The sequence below is a fragment of the Plectropomus leopardus genome, chromosome 22, assembly GCF_008729295.1.
Source record: "Plectropomus leopardus isolate mb chromosome 22, YSFRI_Pleo_2.0, whole genome shotgun sequence".
NCBI classification, from domain to species: Eukaryota; Metazoa; Chordata; class Actinopteri; order Perciformes; family Serranidae; genus Plectropomus; species Plectropomus leopardus.
The window spans coordinates 9,501,913-9,526,051 of record NC_056484.1 but is presented as its reverse complement, the minus strand read 5'-3'; the positions used below and the strand labels follow the sequence as shown (position 1 = coordinate 9,526,051).

The 24,139-nt window shown below is 39.1% G+C and overlaps 1 protein-coding gene across 2 annotated transcripts; it reads left to right on the top strand.

Moving 5' to 3' along the window:
- Positions 1-3,288: 3,288 nt before the first annotated feature.
- On the top strand, positions 3,289-23,536 carry lrguk (leucine-rich repeats and guanylate kinase domain containing). 2 transcript variants are annotated; one of them, XM_042511596.1, is made up of 20 exons: positions 3,289-3,528; positions 4,009-4,110; positions 4,292-4,373; positions 5,175-5,275; positions 5,568-5,649; positions 6,932-7,056; positions 8,222-8,365; positions 8,680-8,760; positions 9,010-9,096; positions 10,060-10,166; positions 10,799-10,918; positions 12,738-12,834; positions 15,959-16,072; positions 17,034-17,235; positions 17,994-18,107; positions 19,154-19,314; positions 19,591-19,679; positions 20,024-20,086; positions 22,255-22,373; positions 22,931-23,536. In XM_042511596.1, the coding sequence occupies exons 1-20, from the start codon at positions 3,409-3,411 to the stop codon at positions 23,128-23,130; spliced, it is 2,310 nt and encodes a 769-aa protein (XP_042367530.1). In that variant the 5' UTR covers positions 3,289-3,408; the 3' UTR covers positions 23,131-23,536. The 2 variants fall into 2 exon arrangements, with proteins under 2 accessions (XP_042367530.1, XP_042367529.1); XM_042511595.1 differs by having other exon boundaries at positions 22,252-22,373.
- Positions 23,537-24,139: the final 603 nt, after the last annotated feature.

The following is a 24,139-nucleotide window of genomic DNA, read 5'->3' as shown; positions in this document are numbered from 1 at the left end:
TCTTTATTTTGTTATCCCTACTACAAGTCTTTTAACGCGAACTAAACATATAAACTCAATAGACGATCACAAATCATTCGCCTCCCCTGCAAACCTCCCTGTTTTTAGTTCATTAACTTGGGAGAGAAGTACTTAACGAGAGCAGGAAAGGGAGAATGGGAGTCTTGTCAATACGGCAGGCCCGGCGCTGGTCTCCCCGAAGCCCACGGAGCAATCCATCATAATGACACATAGGCTGGAATCGATGGGAAAACAACCGCAGAGCTGCTGAGGGGTTCGCCTACCACTCTGAAAAGTACACTTGGTGTAAAATCTAAAATGTGCTCATTCAGCTGTTCACTTCAGAGCTACTTTTGTAATGTTATACAAGGGAAACTTTAATACAATGTTAACTGACTGTGTCATGTCACGCACAGATACTATGATACTGTTATCCCACTGCACACACATAACGCTGAAAAGTCCAGAAGCCTTATGTAATGGGAAACCCCATAAAGTGTGGACCGCTCCTGCTGTCCATGCTATTTTTCCATGAATGAAACATGTATTCATTTTTTAGTCTGAGGTAAAATAGATCTCATCTGCTTTTTGTGCCTCCGCACTGTGGCTGGGGGCAAAATATTTTCCTTACATACATCCGTCCCATTCTCGTGAACTTGATATTTCAAGAACATCTTGATTTCTTTAAATTTGGGGAAAATGTTCATTTGGACTCCACAATGAACTAATTTGATTTTGGTGGTCATAGGTCAAAGGTCAAGGTCATTGTGACTATGTCTGTTTCACTCTTGTGACTGAGATATCTCAAGAACACCTTGAGGGAATATCTTTAATTTTTTCAACAACTTCACTTGGAGTCAGCTATGAAATTTTTGGAATTTGGTGCTCATAGGTCAAGGTCACTGTGACATTGAATCTGTCTCATTGTCGTGAACGCATTATCTTAAGAACACCTTGAGGGAATTTCTTTAAATTTGGCACAAACATGCACTTTGAGTCGCAGTTGAGCGCATTAGAATTGAGTGATCAAAGGTCACTGCGACCTCATCTGTCGCATTCTCGGGAGCGTCATATCTCAAGAATACCTTGGAGGGATTTTCAAATTTGGCACAAACATTGACTCGTGTAGGAATTAAATTATTAGAATTTGTTTTTCAAAGGTCACTGAAAAAAAGGTTTTAGGCCATAATTCAAGAATTTAAATGCTAATTATGACATAGTTTCACACAAATGTCAAATAGGACTAATTGATGAAGTGATGACATTTTGTATCCAAAATGTCAATCATCATTATATTCTGCAAAAATACTTTTCTTGTCATTTTTCAACGTCACATCTTTAGAACAGAAGGGAAGACATTTGGTCAGATACTGAATTGGTGACTCTAATCTTGGATGTCCGCTTTGAAACTGTGCTTATTGTATGAATCTTCTGTGCTGCTGAGGGACAGATGTATGTTAAACATCCATATTTTCACAGTCATGGTGCAACATGATGGATTTGCAGAGGCATACAACTGCAAGCCAGCAATTAATGAATGAAATATGTTTTCATTTCTTACTTGGAGGTAAAACTGAGCTCATCTGCTTTTGGATTTCACATTTGTTTTTCTTTGCAATGAACCTTTATTTTGCACATTGCTAGATTAGATTCATTTCTATGTTTCAAGTAAGAATGTGTGGAAATCTGTACATCAAAGTGTGTTTGTCTCGTTCCTTTGATAAATGCTCTGACATGTTTGTCTAGCCTAAATTGAGCACACGTGATTTCTCAAAGCATACACTAATACATCGAAAAAATAAAGCCTTCATATCCCATCGTGTTGTTTTTATTTTGTACAGTACTTCTCCTTGTGTGGTTGCATGACAGTCATATTTTCCATAAGGGGGGAAGTACACCTGACAAGAGTTTTTACACACACTAACACCTCTACCACACATGACAGCACAGTCCATCACTGTTTTCATGCACCCGCCTTATGTCATATGAGCGAGACGGATCCAAAACCAACACTGCAGGATGTATTTCACCTGACAGCTGTGATGTGTTGTCTGACATGGTTTGAAGCATGAAGTGCAGCATATTGGAATCAGGTAAAATAAACACAGACAACATACTACCTGAAGGCTTGTGTTGTTGTGGGCATAAATCCATTTCTGTTGGCACAGTGCAGACTTTGTAAAGCCTTGCGGTGTTATTAGTGCTATTGTGTCTACTGATGTGGAGTCCTGACGGCGGAATCCAAGTTTAACAAAAGGATGGCCCTGAAGCTGGAATTTAAAATACACGCTTGGGAACCTTAGAAGTGTCATGATGATGGATAAGTCTTTTAACACACACTAAAGTGAAGTAATTGTTGGTCTCTTGGATGCATCTGTGATGTTTGTGAACATTTTAGCCACCTATGTTTTAGTATTTTATTTTTAAAATGAACTATTTTCTCATGTTACATCTATAATTCAACTGATGATAAGTTGATTAAATGCCATTTTAAAAATACTTTAGTAAGGGAGAACAGGGTTGATTGTCATATTTACTAGATTGTGCTCCCTAGAGGGCGCTGTTAAAAAATATTGGCAATGAATTTTTCAGTGTTGGGGTCAGAGGTCACCCTCAGGGTCATTTCATAGGTCATTTCAGGAGTAAGACACTTGACACTGAGGTGAGAGGACCTAAGTGATTTTTTCATGTCAAAATGTAAATATACAGCTTCTGTGTTCCACTGCTAGGCTTAAACACAATGGGATTGTAATAAAACAGGTTTTATTAATGAAAAGTTTGAAGGGAGACATGGTTAGTTTTTTCACGTGGTTGTCAGCCTAGTAATTAGCAAAACATTGCAGTTGGGAGCAACAAAAGATGAAATGACCCCAAAATTAACAAGAAATAAAAAAAACTAAAACTAAAAAATAGACAAGAAAATGATCTGGAAAAAAAGTTAAGTGCTTAAATGTATATGACTCCTGTAACTTAATTTTAGACATTTTCCCTAATTTTTAGAAAATAATTTTCTAAATCTAATAATTGTGGACTTTCTTTTTACTTTTACTAAAATGCTCATTGCCTTTTTTTTAAAATAGGGTTAAATACTTGTAAAATGGGTCTGAAAGCAGTGCAAGAAAGGTTTTAAGGTTTTAAAGTGTTAAATACCAGTGGATAGAATGGCCTGGGTTTGCTTACTGGGCAATTGTTGCTTTTGGGAGCAAGCGAACTACATGACCCATAATCCCTTTCACCTCCCACTTGTCTTAGCGTTGCTTGGAGACGATGGAGTGCTCTTCGTGTGGAGAGCTAACTTACTAGCTATCTGAAACACAGATATTTAGACATTTTGCCACCAAGTCCTCGCTTCAAAAGGCTTATTAATCAGTTTTAACCCTTTTGTCGCCTAATTTTCATCATGGAATTATGAAGGAAACAATGAGTCAACAGTTTTCCTCGGCGTCCCCTGGCTGCTGTCCCCCAGGGTCCCACAGTGACGCTGTCTTAGCAGAGGCTCCCAGCAGCAAGGATAACAGAGACATGGAGGTAAGGAGTAGGACACCTTAGCTGGTAAAAAAGCTACGTGTACTGTGTTTTCATACATCTTAAACTTTCTCTGTTCTGGTTTGTGTCTTTCTGTAAGTGTGTGTAATTATACCAAAGTTAGTATCAGTGTAAAAGAGGTAGAGTGGCTTTATTTAAATGTAGCAGCTTCAATGAAACTTCATATTTGTTCTCTCGTGAAACAGATAAGGCAGGTAACCTTGCACAAGAGGTCTGGGGAAGTAAAACAACACAACAAGGTCAAATGGTTGATTATTTGCATTTTGTGGCAACAGTTTTAACAGCAATTAGAGCAGTGTGCATCCTTCTTAAGCATAATCTACGTGTGTTGCATGAATATGTGCTTTTAGGTGATGCTTGTAGTGGCCTCAAGCAGTGCAGGGATGTCAATAGTTCACCGCTGTAATTTCTGCATTGCTGTTTTAGTAACATACTGCATTCAATATTTTTTTCTTTAAACAGAAGGATGGTGTTTTAACTGCTGAGATGGTCTCCGGCTTCGTATCCAACCTTGGACGCTGTGGCACTGGACTGCAACATTTTTACCACCAGCTGTCTCTGCCTGTAAGATGCTTACCTACACAGACAGCATTTGTGTATAGCATTATACTGACTGATTTAACAAGACAAAGCAATCCATGACAAATATATTCACATTGTGTCATGTTGTTTTTATTATTACAGTTTTCTTTGAAATTTCAGTTTGAATTTAGTTTAACCAAGGTTGTATTTCCCTTTGCTCTAGAGTCAAAATCTGCAGGACATCTCTGTTTTATGCAATTATGTCCATCTTCAAAAGCTGGAACTGCCACACAACAAAATTAAAGGTGACTTTTTGTTATTTTTTATACTAATTAAACATCCTTAAAGGGGACCGACTATGCTTTTCCTTATTTTTAGTCATATATAATGTTAGATGTTCACAGTAAATGTGGGCAAAGTTTCCTATAATGAGGTAAAAATTTGTAAAAATTATACTCTGTTTCCAAGGTGTTTTTTTTTTTTCTACTTTCGAGACAAGCTGACATCAGCTCGTGACAGATTTTTTAATATGGTCATCTGCTCCAGGCATGGAACTGCAATATTTACATTGCATAGCCTTCACTGCTCCTTGAAGATACATGCCAATGTAATTTCTCAGATTTTTTGAGCAATATTCCTGCTGGAGCATGTCCAGATTTCTTGAAGATTTGGAAATGGAAGCTTTTATTGGTGATTTTTCAAGGCAGAAAGTGCTCTTTTACTCCACAATCATTATCCAGCTGCAAGCTTTTTTTGGAAGGGGGGCTTTAAGAGACAGGCGGGAAACAGAGCTTCAGAGAGTCAAACAGAGTTTCAGACAGAGGGTGAATACATGTGTTCCAGGAAAGACAATATGAGAAAAATAAAGTGTTTTTTTAAATATGAAATCATGTAAACATCTTACAGAAACCCAAAAATACATGTATGAATCTGAAAATGAACATAGTAGGTCACTTTTAAACCCATTACAGACTTGCTATTTATAGAAGCCTGTGACTATGATGAAAGATGTTATTCAAATATAATTTATTCACATTTAAATATTTCACTTTTCTGATGCGTTCTTCATCCTTTGATCACTTACTCTAACTTTTCTCTACTGCTAGATTTATCCTGTGTGAGCCACATGCCCTACCTCGTCATCCTGGACGCTTCTCACAACGAAATCTCCAGCTTCTTTGGATTCCAGCAGCCCAAGAACCTAAAAGTAACGCAGGACCTTGAGCTGACAGGATAAGACCACATTTGATTGGTGGCTAGGGCTTCACTTTCTCGTGCTATTCCCTCAAGATAGGCCTGGATTTCCATAGCCCATCTGTAGTCTCTTTGAATATGCTTACAAGGCATTAGCTGCCCTTGAACGACAGTGAACTTTCACAAATTGAAAATTCCTTTCCATACTCTGTAGATCCAGTCGGAGAATTTCTTCAGTGAGATGTACTTTCATAACCTCTGCTCATACCGTGCCACTTTATATTTAACCGTTTTTTTTTTTTCAGGAGGTCAATTTCTCCCACAACCATATGACAAAAATGAAGGATTTGTCAGCCTATTCATCTCTTAGTAACCTGGATTTGAGCTGTATCCTTTTTACTGAGAGACATTCATCCATGTGCACTTGAACTTGCACAAAAGCTCCCTCTCTGTCTTTGTCTTTGCCTCTTTCTCTGTCACACACCATATATATTTTTCCTTCTGTGGCTTATGTGGCAATATTGTCTAAATTTCTTATTTTTTCTCAGAATTTTCTGGTAAGAGAAAATATTAGAGAAGTCAACTCCAGATGCACCAAATGTTCTTAACCACCCAAATCGGCTCTTACCCAGGTGTGCTCAGTGATGAATCCCACCTCATCATGAAACCAAAAAAGGTTGTAAGAAGAACTTCAGTGGTAGTGAAATTGATGTTGACCTGCTTTTAAATTCACTTAAAGTAAATGTGATTTCAAGGAAATGCATTGAAGTATTAAAATTATGCATGCAAAAAGGTTTAAATAAGTCTAATAAATCAAAGTAATTTAAATAATTTAAAGGGAAAGCAGCAAGTCCTTATACTGACTGTATATATAAGAAGCTGGAACCATTAAATGGAAAAAAAAAGAAAAATGACTTACACAATTTTAAAAATAGTTGCAATTAGTTTTGTAATTAATCAACTTAATGTTTTAGCTGCACTTGTATACTTTCATATGGTTTGTGTGAAAAAATCTTATTTTGTAAAGTAGTTATCAAATAATTGAAGTAGAGTGAAAAGTATAGTGTAGAAGTGGAAAGTGTCATGAGATTAAAATACTCAAGTAACGTAAAAGCTCTTCAGATTTGTACTTGAGTACAGTCCTCGAGTAAATGGTACTTCATTACATTCTAGCACTGGTCAGCAGAGGGACACACAGTAACTGAAATTACAGTCACTGGGATCAATGCAATAAGTAAAGTAGTATTTCTTTAGCCCTGAAATGTAATAATCCAATCATATATCTTTACTCTAAAACATTATCTAAATTTGATTAATTAATATTCTTGCATTTATTAAGTGTTCCTCAAATGTAAAACTTATTTTTCCATGTGCTTGGCAACAATTTGCGACTGTGAAAATGAGATGTTTTTCTCTTATCTTGGTAAGAGTGCTCTGGCCCACTCATTAAATTTTCTCCTACCTAAGAGAAAAGCAAAAATAAGAAAACATTGGTGAATCCCAAAAATCAGTGGCTAGTAACAAAAAAATAACAAATCCTAGATACGAGCAAAAATAAGAGAAGATTTGAGCGTATATTGTTTCCTGCACAAGGCCCAGTGTTGAGGAAAAATATACATAAGTGCAATATTTCCCCCCCGTGTATGATTCTTAACATGCTGATATTCAGACAACAGTTTCAGAGAGATCAGTGGTCTTGAGCAGTGTTGCAAGCTCGCCCATCTCAGCCTGGCACACAACAAGATCTCGAGGATCAGCGGCCTGGACAGACTGCCTCTCACACACCTCTGCCTTGTAAGTCTACTCTCTTGTGTAGTCAGAAATATTGAATATTGAAATGAATACATGAATTTTAAACAGAAATCTCATTTGTCTTTCTTTGCCAGTGTTTGGAAACCATTTCCGTGCACTGTTTTGCTTTGGATGTTGTTTCCCTCCGTGTGTATTGCATCTACACACGCAAACACAGCAGGAGTTATTTTTGAGTTCTTCTTTCTTGTTGCGTGTTGTACCTCATGTATGCTAAATTTTACCTGTTTATGTTTGCCTCTCTATTCTCTTCTCTCTGTCGTTCTCTTTATGTCTCTGTTTTTGGCTGCATTTTTACATTCAGTAAAACCTTGGCCCCCTGTTCGAGAATCACCATATGGTCCAACAGCAGGCCTTTTCTCTCTCTCTCACTCTCTCTCTCTTTTGCTCTTTCTGCTTGTGTGTGTGTGTGTATGTGTGCATGCTCTGTCCTTTATCAGTGTTTCCTCATTGTCAGCAGCCATCGGTCTGGCTGTGTCTGCCCCTGTCTGTAGCTTTGCTTTGGGACCAGCTGCTGGTGTTTGAGTGAGCCTGGACCAAGTTCAGCACACACACACACACTCACTCATACCTTGTCCATCTAATCCCATCCCTGACCCCACTTCCCTCACATGCTGGCTCCCTAAACAACACAACCCTGTCAGCCGGCCTGTTTCCCAGCCCATCACAGCAGCGACCCAGAGCTTCAAGGGACCAGCGCCGTCACCCACCCCCCCACTGACAGCAGCCCTCTGCCAGGCAACATGCTTGGCAAGAGCGGGATGAGGTGTGGCCAGACAGCTAGATAACAACTTTAGTCAGTGGAAATGAAGTGAGATGCAAGCTGGGGGACCCTGACAAGGGAGTAGCGCCCAGGTCTGGTTCCTTAGTTAGTTAGCGTGCTGCGCTAGCACCTCGCCAGCTGTTTGGCTGTCAGTCGTCACCTGTCAGGATTTAGCAGAGAGAGGCAGGCCTGCCACTCAACTCAGCACTTGGGGGAGAGGAGGTTCAGGCACCCTGCAGAACGACCATGGCACGTCCTTAATATTTATTAGTGGGAAACATTGACTGTATATGAAGCTGAACTGGAAGCCACTTGTGTGTTAGTGCATATTCATGAATGTCATGTACCCGGCTCTTTAAATGTGTCCTCTCTCCTGTCCGTGTCCAGAGGGGGAACCAGCTGGAGAGGATTGAAGGGTTGGAGAATCTGAAAAGTCTGCAGGTTCTTGATTTGTCTCTGAACCGAATCACCAGTCTCTCTGGCCTCCAGAATCTCCACATACTGGGCTCCATCAATCTGGAGAAAAATCTGGTATTGATCTAAGGGAACCTTAAGAGAGACTTTGTTTACAGCACACGTATGTCAGCCTAAATCTTGCATGGTTTAAGCCATTTTAGGGGATTAAAATTCAAAAACAAATGTAGATTTACATCACAAATCTTTTTTTTTGTTTAACATGTTTATTAAAACGATTTTGAAATATCCACAAAATAATGAGCAGACCCATTGAGTACTCTCTAATGTACAAGCAAGATTATAGTTTGACAAAAGTTGGACATTTTCTACAGATAAACTGTTATACAGGCACTGCATGAACTTGTGTTTTTTTTGTTTTTTTTTTTTAGATAAATGAAATCCAGGAGTGCAAACACATTCATGATCTTTTTCTGTTGAGGGACCTTAATCTGCTGGGAAACCCCATACAGGTAACCCAACCCTTCACTGACCACATGTTTCTACTACATTTATTTAACGTGTGGAGAAATACTGTTCATGGCAGAGATCCACTTCCCTGCATCCACATCTACTCATGCATTCTTGCCCAGCCTTTAAGCACTTAAGCTTCTATGATAACTTCCATCTGTATACGGCTTTTTACAGTTGATGAATGTTTTTGCTTGAAGTTCGGATTCAGTATGTTTTTGTAATGGATGTCATGTGAATGAAATTGGTAGGAGCAACCTGATTACAGACTGGCAGTGGTCTTCCTCCTTCAACATCTGACTGTGCTGGATCAAGATAAAGTCACTGCAGAAGAAAAGGTATCGATAAACTAGGGCTATCAAACAATTAACTTTTTTAATTAGGGTTAATTGCAGAGTTTAAGCATTTTGCATTACTAAACAGTTCTAAAGTCCATATTGACAAGGTGAAGCAATTCTTACCAGATTTTCTTGATTACTTATTAATTGACTGCAAAAACCTGCATGGGACGACCATAAAATGGTCATGTCTGTAAAGGGGAGACTCATGAGTGCTCATAGAACCCATTTTTATTCAAATAGCTTGGGGTCAGAGGTCAAGGGACTCCTGTGAAATGGCCATGCCGTTTTTCCATGCCAAAATTTACCCTACTTTGGAGTGTTATTTAGCCCCCTTTCTGAGAGGCTAGCACGGTCAGTAACACTGGATTCCTTGGATCTAGTTTTATATCATACCAGTGTCATCACTGCAGCTTTAAAACTCGGTACAGCTTCTTAAAGATGAGAATGTCGGTCAGCGATTAACACAATTAAAAAAAATAGCGTGTTATGTACGGACCTGAATCACATCGCAGCAAACGCCTTAACACTGATCGCCATAGAATAAACATAATTAATAATTCCATGACCAATTTATCCATGGCAATTTATCCCTTTGAGATACGCCATAGGCTCATTTTTGTCATTTTTGGGGTGTCAGGGAATCTTTAGGGGTAGATGGCAGGTCAGCAGTATATGCCATATAGAACTGGTATACATCATCTGAAAGAGGGGGGAACTTAAGAATCATTGGCCGCCTATTTCAGATGGAATTCTGTCCCCCTTCGCCATTTCCCGACACTATTTTGCAAGGGCACCGTTGCTGCATACTGGGCCTGGTGCTGCCTAAGACAACTGTGATTTGTTTAAAGAAATACAAACAGCCCAGAGCAGATCAAATGCCATAAACTGAATTCCACTGTTATATTTTCTATGGATGAGAGGTTTCTTATTTGATGCTTGATTACTAACCTTAAATCCCAGGTGTCAGCAGTAAACAAGTATGACCCTCCTTTGGATGTGGTGGCAGCCAGGGATCACATGACCCACCTGGTGTATCAGCTGATGCAGCCCCAGGTGCTCTATGACAGGTTGGTACAAATATGAAAGAGTTTTTAATATTCCATCCTTTTAATGATCCTCTGCTGTTCTAAATGTAAAACTTTAGATAAAACCACACAATAGATTAAGTTACTATAATGCCAACTATTAATTCTTTTTAATAAAAGGAAAAAGGATCAAACAAAATATGGACTGAGGTGAACAAGAAGGTTTACAATTAAATGTGTTGATTAATCATAATCATAAACTCCTTATGAAATCATTAATCAGGTAAGTTGCTTTCAGTTGTGTAGTATTTTATCTGCAGTATGTCTGTGTTGCTCATATTATCTACTCCCTAAAAGAAAAAAAATTAGTTCATGCATCAGCACTTTTTTTGAAAACATCCATCATCAGCAAATAAAATGCTGCAGCTACAGTCAATTTACCATTCTCCTCTGCGTGCTTCCTAGAAAGAGCACATACATATTACCTACAAGGCTCCTGTTTGTATTTACTGAAGGAAAGGCTTTCACGACTGGAGACGTTTGTGCTCTGGCTTCATGGTTTAACATACTTAACTCCTGCTCATCTCAGATGGAATGTACCTATAACGTTTATCAGAAACCTGCGTGTGTGTGTGTGTGTGTGTGTGTGTGTGTACGTGTTTGTCTCCAAGCAGCACTTTGCCCAGTGCGGACTCTCCGTATCCCATGCTGGTTTTGACTGGTCCTGAAGGCTGTGGGAAGAGAGAGCTGGCTCACAGGCTGTGTCAGGAGTTGAGCGAATACTTTGCCTACGGGTCAGTCTCAAACTTTCTGTGCACATTTCACATGTGTTGGTCACATGCTTAATAGTGCTTGCATTGGTACTTTAGTAAATGACTATTGATTACAGTAGATTAAACCAAAAATGCACATTGCATAGCTGTTAAATGTTGAAATAATCTACCTGCTCGAACTTTGTTAATTATCCTTTAATACATAAGCAAATTGGCTCGTTTTTTAATAAAAACATTCGAAAAGGGCGGCAAGCATCATAGAAATGGCCCCCAAAAAGCAGCATTAGCCTCTAGTGTGACATATAGCATGTATCAGGCAGCTCTTTCTAAATAATAACAATGACATAACATGGCAGTAACAATCATCCTATCATCAATGATCTGTTATACAATGGCTACCATTGTCTACTTGGAGGGTAAGGAGCTACTGGATGTCATTGTCCTCCAAATTTGCAGAGATTTTCGGTTTCTGTTCTTCTTTAAGTAAGCCAGTGAATTGTTTTTAATTTTCGCGGTGTGTTGCACACATAACATGTCATCAAAACGTCACAACCCTCCTGTCCACGGTTTCCCTTATTGGCTTTTACTTTTACACAGATGTTGAGTCTGTGCTACTACCACCTCCACTGCTGGCTTTAAGGCGAAACAGCTCTGTCCCCCCATTCTGCCATCCTAACATCCATCCAGAAAGGTGGATTAATGGCACAGCATTTCTGCCTCTAACAGGCAGTTTAAAAGGGGATATTGATTGTTCATCCCTCATGTCCATACTGTTGGTGAAGCAGCCTCTTTGTAGCACAACTACACTGCAAGAAATTAGGCACAAAATTCACAGTCCTTGTTCCTCACCAAAATGTATTCTTAAGATTTTGTCACAGTTTTTTTTACTATCAAGTCACAGCACAAAAGCATCTCTTAAAACCTCAGTATTGAGGGATGACATAGACCAATAGCTATTACAACAAACATATGGCATGCGAGTGTTGTGTTAAGATAGAATTGAAAAAACCTGAAGCTGCCCTTTAGATGTGGCAGCAAAACAATGCAGCAGTATGTAGGTCAATAGTTTTATTGTCTGAAACATTCCAGAAACACAGGGTTCCTGTCCCGGCTCATTGCCCCTCTGCTGGTTCTTTTAAGTGGTTGCAGATCTGAGATTTTTCACATTTCAAATTTTTGGCTGGACCGCAGTCAGACTTTGTCTGACGTTAAGCGTGTTGTTCTACATTTTAACATATATTTCAGGGTTGCCAACTCTCATGGTCCTGGCGTGTGATACACGCTTTCACCGTCAGTGTCACACTCTCATAACACCAAAGCAAATCTCACGCCAAAACACTGTGATAGCAGAAGTGTTGAACAATCATGTAATGCAGTGAACGACTTTGACTGTAAATACAGCCGATATTTAACAACCGAGCGGCGTTTCATTAGCACATATCAAACGAGCTTCGCCTAAAATGAACAAACAGCCAAATATTCAGTGGTGGAAAGTGATTTATTTAGACATCTACAGACTACTTTGTTTAAGTTTCAGGTTTAGTCAGACTTTGGATCAAATTGTTTAGAAACACCAGAGCGCATTGCTCTGTGTTTCATATAGCCGCTCGCGCTGAGCTCTCAGTGTTATTACAAGGAGCAAATGCAGTGATCTGGGGGCCTGGAGCCACGGGCACATTGCCTTATTTTCAACATTTAATTTAATATAAATTATCCCTTAAGTATTTCTTCATATTACTCAATGAAGTCTCTGACAGAAAAAGGTTGGGAAACACTGTGCACGGTCCAGCCATATACAAAGTTTTAACCTAGTCTTGTTTGTGTCTGTTTGTTTCCATAGAACCTGTCACACCACTAGGGGGCCCCATGTTGAAGAGGAGAGTGGAGTTGATTACCATTTTGTCAGTGAGGAAGATTTTCAGAACATGATTCACATGGTGAGTTGGGTTTTTAATTAAGCCTTTTAATACATCACATATCCAAGTAGGGACTGAATGAAAACAAAAGGTTCAAGGTTATTTTGAGTTCTGCTCTCAAGATTCAATACTTTATTGCCATATCAGTTTAGTCAATTAGAATTTGTTGCAGCAAGCTTCACACAGAGACTGAAGAAACACTCATTTTATATACATTACAAGGATAAAAACAAATACATAAAACAAGTGAAATTCAAACCATTGAAAAAACTAATTAATACAAACATCAGTACCATTAAAACAAGTAAAATAATAAATTGAAACAAATAAGATATTAAACATAGTAGAGCCTGTGGGGGGATGAGTAGCAACATCAGCAACCTGTAATAAAAACACTGTTTTACAGCCCCACGATTAAACCTATCAGATGTCCTGAAGTGCTAGATTCAGAGTGTTAAGTAGGTGCACAGCTTTGGGGCATGTACTGTTCTGAAATCTTGTTTATACTTGTCATAATGCTTCCCGAGCTTTAGTGAGAGGAAAGAAAGTTAAAATGACAGCTAGCTAGGTGTGAGGGGTCCTTTAAAGTGTTAAGGCCTTTCTTTTGTAGCCAGTCCAGTCTCCTCCAAATATGTGATAAGTCCAAATGATCATATTTGATCAAGCACTGCAATCTTTCCTCCCTCAAACACACAGCAAAAAAGGTGACACACAACATGAGCCACACCAAGTCGCCATAGTAAGGCGCCATCACAAAATAATCTAGTGTTATAAATTACTTCTCACCACGAGTTAATTAAATGTATGAAGGGGGTTTTAAAAACTTTTTGCATGTGCTTAATTCACATAACTCCCTCAGCAAGTTTCAAATTGAATTCACTCACTGGCCTTAATGACTTCAGTAGTTGAGAAAATTAGTTTCACTTGGATTGATTGATTTTACTTTAACTGGTTGATATTTCAATTAGCAAAGATACACATACTTGAATTGAGCCTTTTTGATGAGGTGTAATGGCTGTATTAATTAGAAATAAAAATAAGGATGACTCATCACAGCATCTCCCACAACATTTGCAATGCAAGTGACAGAGCTAATGGTTTTAATATCATAAATATGCAGATTTTGGTCAAATATAAAATACACCTATTTTCTTTGAGGATCGGGATCTATCAGAGTCCGATTTTGTTTACACAGTCTGTTTTTGTTTTAATCAAAAGCAACTGGATCTCATTCACTACACCAACATTTTTCTTCCTGAGTTGGAAAAATGGGCGCAGAGGTCTTGGAAACATTTGTTTTCCATCTTGTCCTCCTTGTCAAGCTGCCTGTTATGTAAGCATGGCGGGGGTATGATGGATAGAGGTCTGGGTCACGTAATGATTTACACAGCGACGGCTTTGATGCTGGAATTGATTCCTTTTGTGTAGTCCAACAGAGGAAGTGGATCAGGTTAACTTTACAGTCTGTCCCTCCTTCTACTTGATTTGTCCATTCTTCTTCTTCACCCTCCATTCTTCTGTTGCCAGCGATGTGGTTTATCGCTGTCATGTCCTCCCTTCATGCTCTCGTCTTTCACGTGTCAGCTGCCCTCTTCCTCTTCACTCCTTTTTCCCCTCAGATGTGATTTTCGGTAACTATGCAGTCATAACCTCTTGAACCCACTTCTTGTGACTGTTCAGAATTAACCCCAATCAGCGGTCGTTGGTACTTATTTTACTCCTTACTGTGATGTAAACACAAGGCACACCTGCTGTGCAATTTTGTCTGAATAGCATCTGACGCTGGTTATATGGAGTCACAAGAATTATGTTTGTAAGTGAACATTTTAATGCCTCTCAGTTGCCAATTTAAGACGGTCCAGGACACACAAAGATGTTAGATGGAGCTTAAATCTCTGTTTGACCTTGTACCTCCAAGAGAAACATTGTGTGTCTTGTATAATTATCATTACAAAGTAACTAAATTCTATAGTTAATGAGTTTTCTCTATGTTATAAGCCTTTTTATACCACCAGTCATATTGTGTGCATGTCTTATAGGCAGAGAGGACAGAGTTAGGACAGTTTTTATCAGGTGAAAAAAACAAAATGATGCAAAGTAATATTACCCACTTAGATTATTTTGTTGGCATGCACTTCACTGCTACTGACTCCACATACAGTATGGCAATTTAGTTGACAGGCCAGGCCGATTCAACATTTATTTTGCCAAAGTCTGGGCCCTTTAGTTGCTGTGATTTAAAAGGTAAAATTATGCAAAACCAAACAACACTTATAACGTTTTTCCATATTTTCTGTCATACATACAATGTTAAAGCATTGGATGTTTATACTTGTGGCCAAAGTTTTAATTGCTAAAGTAAATATATGTAAAAGTAATCCCTATGAGCAAAAACATCAGGCTTTAGAATAGTCTGAATTCTCTGTTTCCAACCTTTTTTTCTACTTTTGAGACAATCATACATCAACTTGTGACAGATTTCTTTATATGGTCATCTTCACCATGTGTTACTGCAAGTGTTTACGTTATGTAGCCTACACGGCTATGTCATGCGAACATCAAGGACACATGTAATCGTTGTAGCCAATGTTGTCAATTTCTCCCCGATTTAGGATTGTATTTCCTTTGAAACATGTCCAGTTGTGGATATTTTGGTTTAGGAGCTTTTATTGGTGATTTTGTCATGGTACAAAGGGCTGCTATACTATACAATGTTACAGTCATTCTCTGGCTGCAAGCACAGTGCTACATAATAGCTAAACATGTTATCTTGGTTGCTGATTTTTTTTATTTTCACTTAAAACAAAAAACAAGAATGTTTTAGTAGTTTAGTGTTATAAATTATTCTGTTGAACTAAAACTTACCACAAAGCCAGCAGACAAAAGGTTAGGGGTCATGTGTGAGAAGTAACAAAGACAGCGCTGACCTGACCACCAGTGTTAAAAGTTCAGTTCACAGGTGGTCAAATGACTTAAGGTTGTTAATCTTGACTGAGCATGCTGGGGTCGTGTTTGTATGTCAGATATTATGTCCACTTCAGGAGATAAATGGAGCTCATAACTGTGTGTGAATAGTGGAGCAATAAAGTGGAGCAATAAAATGTTCTTTCATTCTTTCCCCTCATAACCGGAAATTGCCTCTTAGGGTAAGTTTATCCAGACCATGCAGTACAGGGGTCACCGCTACGGTCTGACCAGAGACGCCTTAGAGGATGTTGCCAGAGAAGGACTCGCCTGCTGTGTGCATATGGAGCTCGAGGTGTGTACAGAAACCTCTTGTTGAGCTGACTGATACCATATGTGGTCAGAAGACTGACAGACCTAGCAACATAGAACCCTTTAAAGGTCTTGCAGTTATTACATTTACAATAAATGTGTCAGCTAGTTCAATTACATTCAAAAGTTATTATAAACAGAATATATGCAATTTTAAGTTTATTTAGTATAGCACCTGTCATAGAGAAAGGTCACAACTGACCCTAAAAACATACAGAAGTACAAACACAAAACAGTGTTCACATACAAAGACAGGAATGTGCATACAACTTCTTTTTGCCAGCATTAAAAAAGGTCTTAAAGTGTCTTAGATTTCAAATGTCTTTAGCTGCAGGAGCCTGAAAATTTTTTTGCCTTCGATCATTCATTTACAGAAAATTGAGCAGCCTAAAAAAAAAATCTAACACAATCAGTGAAATTGGAAAATGACCTATTAGAAATGTTTTATTACAAGGTAAAATCTCTTGCTTTATATTTCTTGTTCACCTTCATATCACCTGCAGCTGTCTCAGCTAAAACCATACGTACGCCTGGTCTGACAAATGCGTTTGATGCACACATTTTCCCTGTGCATGGACCTTTTCATATTAGAAAATTTGAATTGTCTTGGGAAAAGCACAGGTGACACTGACAACACGAACAATGGCCTCAGTTCCATTAAGTTTCCCAGTAAGGTATCCCAGTGAGCCTGCATGCACAATAACAGGGCCTCCCCTAAATAGAAGCTATCATTAATGGAATTGAATACACCTGTGCATTTTCTGCTTTGACATGGCAAAATGTCTGCTGTGAAAAAGGTCTTTTCTTTATTTATGAATACCAGTATGGTTGTGTGGGGAAAAGCACACGCATACATGGCTTTTGTGCATCTGCATCATCTATACATGTGGTCCTTGGTCAACAGCCTTTTAACAGAACGGCAACCTTTCTGTGCTGCCTCACAGGGTGTGTTCAGTCTGAAGAACAGCCACTTTGAGCCTCGATACATCCTACTCATCCCCACCCAGATGGAGAAGTTCATGGGCCACCTGAAAAACTGTGGTCTCTACACGGCAGCACAGATTGACATAGTGATGTCACGTATTGAGCTCTACGCCAGCACCAACAGACAGCGATTGGGATTCTTCGATAACGTTATTCCCTGCGGTACATTAAGAAAACACTTTTTCATTCAATTCTTTTTTATTGTGACATGGAATGTATTCATTCATGCTGTTTGATGCTGTACTTGTTGATTTAAGTGTGCATGACAGAGGATAGTAATGGTAATTTTGTATCCCCTAGTGTCTAATTGAATTCATTTTACAGTTTAGTTAATTAAAATTTAATTGTATTACAAAGTGTAATTATAAATATTCACAATGCATTTTCAACAAGTCTTTAAGCTAAAAAAAATGACTTAATTGATTCCCAGGGGAGAAATATTCTTTCTACATATTCAACCTTTGAATATGTGCAAGTTTTTGCGGTTACTGCTCCATTTACAGGCAGTTTGTCATAGTAGTGCCTCAGAGAGCTAGAAAAAAAAGCCCTGCATTACCCTGGTTTAGAGCAGTGTCATTGGTATAGCCTTGGATAAATTAAAACACTTCACTAAAATCCATACAATACACTTTCAATCCAATTACCACATGTATTAAGGGCACGTAGCCGCAGAATAGCAGTGTTTATCATTCCCTCATGAAAGCACTCAGACACGTTAGCTGTTTTCTTAATGAGATGAACATACAGGGAGCACAGAACCTCATCACTTTTATGTACTGCTAGCTGGCGCCTCATTACACTAAGGTCATCATTCCCATATCTTTGATTCATTACTGTTTGATGGGAGATGCATTGGCTCCATTCACAACCAGATTTTCTGTGTCGCGGCGTGTGGTTGCATGTGTTGGATGTGTGTGTAGATGACTGGGAAGAAGCCTATCGGACACTGAGGCAGGTGGTGAAGGAGTACCTGTTACTAGAGGAGCAGGAGGACAGAGAAGACAACACAGGTTCCCCTGACAACACTGCCACAGGTGTGTGTTTGTTTGTTCTGCTCATCATTAGCAGGCGCTAAGTGTCAGAGCTGATTTTTTTAAAGCAAGACTCTGGGTGCAAAGTGCACCTTGCGCAGCTTTCGCCTTTGATTTTTTTTTTAAAGAGGCAATCCACCATTTTTTTTATGTCATTTATTATTAACAGGAAGTATTACTGAAAAAAAATGTATTTAATCTTCTGTGGCCCTGGAGAAACTTTATTAAGTTCAAAACATACACCAAGACCATGTCATCCACACTAACACATTTTCATTTTAAGACTGTTTTCTAATTGGTGACTGCTACCAGTAGAACATGCACCCTGTTTAGTCCTTGGCAACGGGTCAGGGTTACAAGCTGAGGCTGCATGTCATCTCGTCTTGCTCTCTCTAATTTCTGTCACTCTACAGCTGTTCTATTAAAAAATTAAGCAATAAAATCATTTATAAGCTTACACTTAAATTGAGAAATAAAATACAATACAAGCCATTAAAAGAATCTTTTAAAGCCTTTTAAAATGAAAATAATCTCCATACACACAAGCGTTTTAGCACCATTCCAGAAATAATCTCTGTCTATACTAAAATGCCTGAAAACACACTGCACTGAAACAATCATTAAAACAGCCCGCAAAATGCTGAGGGACTGATAAATAAAATTCATTGAGTTGGCAGCACTTGAGTATCCCAGCCTGGGTAGGAGTCAGTTTTTTGTTATCCTTTTGTATTGCAAGCTGGAGTTGTGTGGAGGTTCAAAAGATGTTTGCATTTACCACACATGAAGGGCCTATAGAAATATGCTTTTGGTTGCACTATAGGATATCTAAAATTCTGTGTTTTTGCTAGGAATTTGAATATTAAATCACTGTCCCTAAACATCAACATAAGTTAATTTGGTGTTGTCCAAACAGAAAAGTCGTGTTGGTTTCTCTGTTTGTATACATGCATGCACACTGTAGATCCATATTGTTCCCATATGTTCTGTATGCTGCAACCACATGGCATTATATAGTATTGAAACACAGTGTCTGTCTCTTTCTCTCACAGGTCACGAGCCAGACGAGAAGCTACCCTCACCACCCCTGTCGAGGTCAGGATCAGGCTCACTCACGTCACACTCTGCCACAGCCCTCGACCCCTCTGATCCGTCTTACAGAATCTATTTCACCAAGATCCAGGCAGAGCTCAGCCCTCAGAAGAGCCCCGCTGTGAGTAACAAGATGTCTGATGAAAAATTTATTGGTAATGAAGACTGTAAGTGAATGTTAAACAGACATCCCGGCTCCAACAAAATTATGGGAAAATAATCCTTGCTGCCATACATCATTACTCAGCCATCCCACTTTCTTCCCCTTTTTCCAATATCTCCTCTCCCCTTTAATCACTCCTATATCTCACCTGCAACTCCTGTACGTCTCCCATCTTCTCACCTTCCTCCCTCTTCTCAACTCCTCCTCCTCCATCTCTCTCTCTCCCCTCTGCAGGAGCTAGCGTCCATCAGGAGGCGTGAGCAGCTGGTGAGAGAGGCTATAGTGGGGAAGAGTCCAGGGGTCTACAGCCAGCTCTTCAAAAGGTTCATTATAAGTAGCGCACACTCCACTGCTCTCTGATGCTTAATTTCAAGTGCGCTCTCTCAGCTGGGCCAAATTGCTTCAAATTGTGCACTTGTCCTAACTGCGTTTTGATGGTTTGTTTTGGGTTATTGTTTGACCTTCAGGGTGAAGTGGCAGGTGGCCACATTATTTGAATCTGAGTGTTTGTTCATATGATGAGCTTGCGTAGTGGCACTCTGCTCTCAATGGTCCTAAAATATACCTGTCACCATTTATGACCACACTAAATCTGAGTGAAAAAATCAGTGTGAAATTGCTTTTCCGTGATTTAGACTTTTGAATTTTATTTTTTTGTTTACCTCAGCTCTGCGCCAACAGCACCGTCATCGCTGCAGAATCCTGATGCCCATTTTAGTGAGGACAGCAGGTAAGAACACATACACACAAGAGCACCATGCAAACAAGCGCTCTCACTCTACCAGTGCAGTCAAAAGTGTTAAGTAAGGCCAGATGTTACTATATGAGATTATTTTAATGGGTGCCAAATTATCTGCAGAGGTCTATATTCCTCTGCAGATTCTAAATATTCTAAAGTAACAAAAAACACAACAATTCTTATTTTCAGGTGATTAAACATTAAAGATAACATGCTTCGTATATTATATTCCATTTTCGCCAATATATCCCCTTAAATCCTACACTCTGGACCTGAGATGAGGTGAGAGAATCCAGATGCAGTCTTGCAATTTCATAAAAACTATCTGAAGATTTAGGAGCAGGAAACTGCTTTTGTAGCAGTATTCTCTGTGTCCCCAGGCATGATTTTACAATTTATGTTCACTTTCATAGAGCTCATTGTGCTGGTACAAGCCATGTGGGGACAAATCTGAATGCACATGCATAGACACACACTTGCTTACACACAAATACACTCACCAATTAATTCTGATTTTATAGCTTTTTGACTCCCCTGTGTGAACTCTCAATAAACAGGCATACTGCACAAATATGAATTTAATCAGACATTGACATGGTATGTGTGTGTGTTGTGCATGTAACAACACACAAGCTTTTTCTCACAGGTACAAATTAGCATCAATTTATTTTATTACTCTCCAAAGAAGGCATTTAAGATACATATAGAGATACAGTATGCGTTCAGTCAAAACCAAATTGCTCCCCTTCGGGGTTCATGTTCAGGAAAAGGGAGTTTCACCAAACTTTTTGAGAATCTACAGGTTCTGTCAGCACCGTCTGAGTAATACATGCCCCCAGTACGTACTGTAAGCATTACTCAGCCCTTCAGAATTTCTATAGAGGATTCCAGACATCTGTCTACTTGTTGGCAATGCTCTCAATAGGGATGTGTCTTTACTTGTGTGTGTCTGTCTCACATATATTAACAGAGGATCCTTTTGTATTTTATCTGACAGGATTTTTGCGTGTGCATGTTTGTGACCATGTGTGCCTGTGTGTGTGTGCATCTAGTATCAGAAATGACAAATGGCAAAACTCTATACTTGTGTGGTTTATTAAAGGCACCGTACATATTTTTCCTCTTACCTGTAGCACTGTTTATCCATTTACATAGATTGTTTTGGTGTGTGTTGCCGATTGTTGGAGATATTGACCGATGAGATGTCTGCCCTCTCTCCAATGTAATAGAAGTAGATGACATTCAGCTTGTGGTGCGCAAAGCACCAAAAATACATCTGAAAAACTCAACAGTAATTTTTCTTTTCAGAAATCATGACTCCATTACCCAAGATAATCAGTAGACCTTTTTGTGAGAAGTTTCATACAGGAACTATTTTCTCTCTAACGAACTACACCCACTACTTCTGTATCACCATGCAGAGGTCATGAGAGCATGAGATGTAAAGGTCAGTAATGTCCTCCTGGACTGAGTCGTAACGTTTGCTAGCTCATAGGTGCTAGGTGAGCTGGCAGTGGATGCACGCTTCCCTCTGCACAGTGATGTTGTTGACAGGCGTAGTTTGGTAAAGAGAAAATAGTTCTGGCATGAAAAAACTCAAAACAAGTTCTGTGGATTATCTTGAATAACATGATTAGGATTTCTGCAAAGGGACTTGGAGAGAAGACAAACATCTCTACGGTCGATATCTCCAACACTCTGCAACTCACACCAAAACAATCTAGACTGATAAACAGCAATACAGGTGTCACGGTCTGCAAGCCAGCCGTAACACAGGAAAAAGGGAAAAATATGCAGTAATAATAGTTATCTCCAAATGAATCGCTCATTATGGATATTGTGGCGTATGATCAACAAAAATGTCAATATGTCCAGCTCTGTCGGGCCCTCTTGGTGTTCCCAGTATGATAAAACCTCCAAAAGAACATTTTGCTAAATTTTCTCCAGCAGAAGCTTCCTGCTGTCTATTTTTTGTGTTTTTCCCACTTCACCACCGGTTCTTTTAACAACCTATTTTTTGTTTCAATGCACACATCACACTTACTCCCTGCATGAACTTCTTCCTTCCTTTTACTCTCGTCGACCATCTCTTTTCTCCCTCACCCTCTGTGGTTTGTCTTTGCCTCTGTCCCTTCTTTTCCTCCTTTTTCTCCAAGCAGCTTAGATGGGTCTCGTGCCAGTTCAGCTCTGACTGTGCCCAGTTCAGCTGGAGCCTTGTCTGGTTCAGCGGAGCCGCTTGATAGGTCTGTCCTTGGACACACCTTGGAAACACTCAAAGGTTGTTATTTATTTATTTATTTTATAATTTTACGACATTCATGTGTTATGTATAGATAGCAAAAGGAGGAGAAATTTATAATTGGCTAGAGGCCAGGGAAAGAAGACTAGAAGTATTTTGCCTGCTTATTATGCTTAAAGTTTTAATGATTTTCCAAACCATGCAAAAAAACATTTTCATGTGTCGTGCATTTTATGGTTTAAAAACAGACTGTATATCATCAAAATAGTTCATCTGATTATAAGACAAATAAAAGCTGGCTGTATTAAGTTTAGCCCTTTGAAACCTGGATGTACATCCGTTTGTCTTGTTCTGCATTCAGACACCTTTCACAGATATTTAGACCTTTAAAACCTGAGCCAAAAGGTGTAATTTTCTTCAAAAACATTAGAAAAGGACATTTTTTTCAGTTTTTGTTAAGCTACTCTTTGCCTATTCCATTTTTGAAGGAAATCAAGCAGATTTGCTCAAGTTTCAAATGTTTAAAAGATTTGTTGATGTGTTTCCATCTATGCTTGTATCATGTAACATTCTCATTTCATACCTCATGGCAATAGACCAGACTCCTGAACCCACCACCCGTCCAGGCGCAGATCAGCAAGCCTTGGCAGTGTCTCCCTCCTCTGATGGACGTCCCGGATCCAACGTCAAGCCCATTCTGCCACCAATCCCCACCGGGCGCAAGACCCCTGCATCACCCAGCCCGGCTCCATCACCCAGACCTCAGACACAGCAGTCTGTGAGGGAGGAGGTTTAGACAGGAGGGGGAGCTTTCAAGGTTTTAGGGTGTCTGAATTATACCACAATTGTAAATGTTCAAAGTCACTGGTTTTTAAAGAATACGCCATAGAAATAGAGTAGAACAGACATCCCCATTTAAAGAAATGCAGCAGGATGGTCAGAGCGTAGACATTTTTACGTGTACTATTACCACATTTTAGTGAGCTAACTTGCTCACTTTACTCACTGAGGTGAGGTTTACGGCCAAATGAGCACTGTGGAAGTACATTTTTAATTAACTTTTAAAATATTGCTGTAACTATTATTTCCCTGGTTTTTTACCATTTATTTTGTGTTTGTTGAAAACTGTAAATGACAAAATGTAAATGCCTCTGAAGAAAAGTGAGAGACGCTGCTCAGTGGACAGATGAGAGGCAGAGAGAGACTGCAGAAATAAACAGCATGCAGATCTGCATATTTTCACATCTGTCTCAGTGAATTAAGGGTTTATTTTGACCACAAAAGAGTTGGTGATTGTTGAAGCAGTGGATTAACCAATTGGATTTTCATGTCAAGTTTGAATGAAGTGTGCTTAACAATGAGTTAACATGACAATCAAGCTAATGTTAGTGTTAGGGGTTAGCAAAGCCCATTTGGATTAGCTTATGGTTGTATTTTCTGTTTAACAAGAAAATAAGGGTAAGAATAGGCCAAAATGGAGTTTCAAAATTGAGAACTCTGTCTGTAAAGTAGCAATCTCTGCAGTATCATGTTCCTACCCATACCCACACCCGACCAATCGCAAGCAGCGTCATCGATTGCGCACCCTGATTGGCAGGCACAGCTTTTAATCATGACGTCAGATGCTTTTTATTGCATTAAATAACTAATTAACATTCAACTCATCAGAAAATCAAACACTTGAACAAACATCAGGGTGATAAGAACTACCTAAAATGACAGAATCCGTCTTTGGGCAAAATTAATTTGACATGTACTTTGATCTTTTAGTTTGGCTTACGTCCCATTCTTTAATATTAAGTGGG

Bases quoted from the DNA above. Each gene is read 5' to 3' on its own strand.
- lrguk (XM_042511595.1), top strand. From the start codon at position 3,409: ATGAAGGAAACAATGAGTCAACAGTTTTCCTCGGCGTCCCCTGGCTGC. The intron at 4,374-5,174 runs GTGACTTTTTGT...CTCTACTGCTAG, and splicing joins GCCACACAACAAAATTAAAG to ATTTATCCTGTGTGAGCCAC. The intron at 18,108-19,153 runs GTGTGTGTTTGT...TTTCTCTCACAG, and splicing joins CCCTGACAACACTGCCACAG to GTCACGAGCCAGACGAGAAG.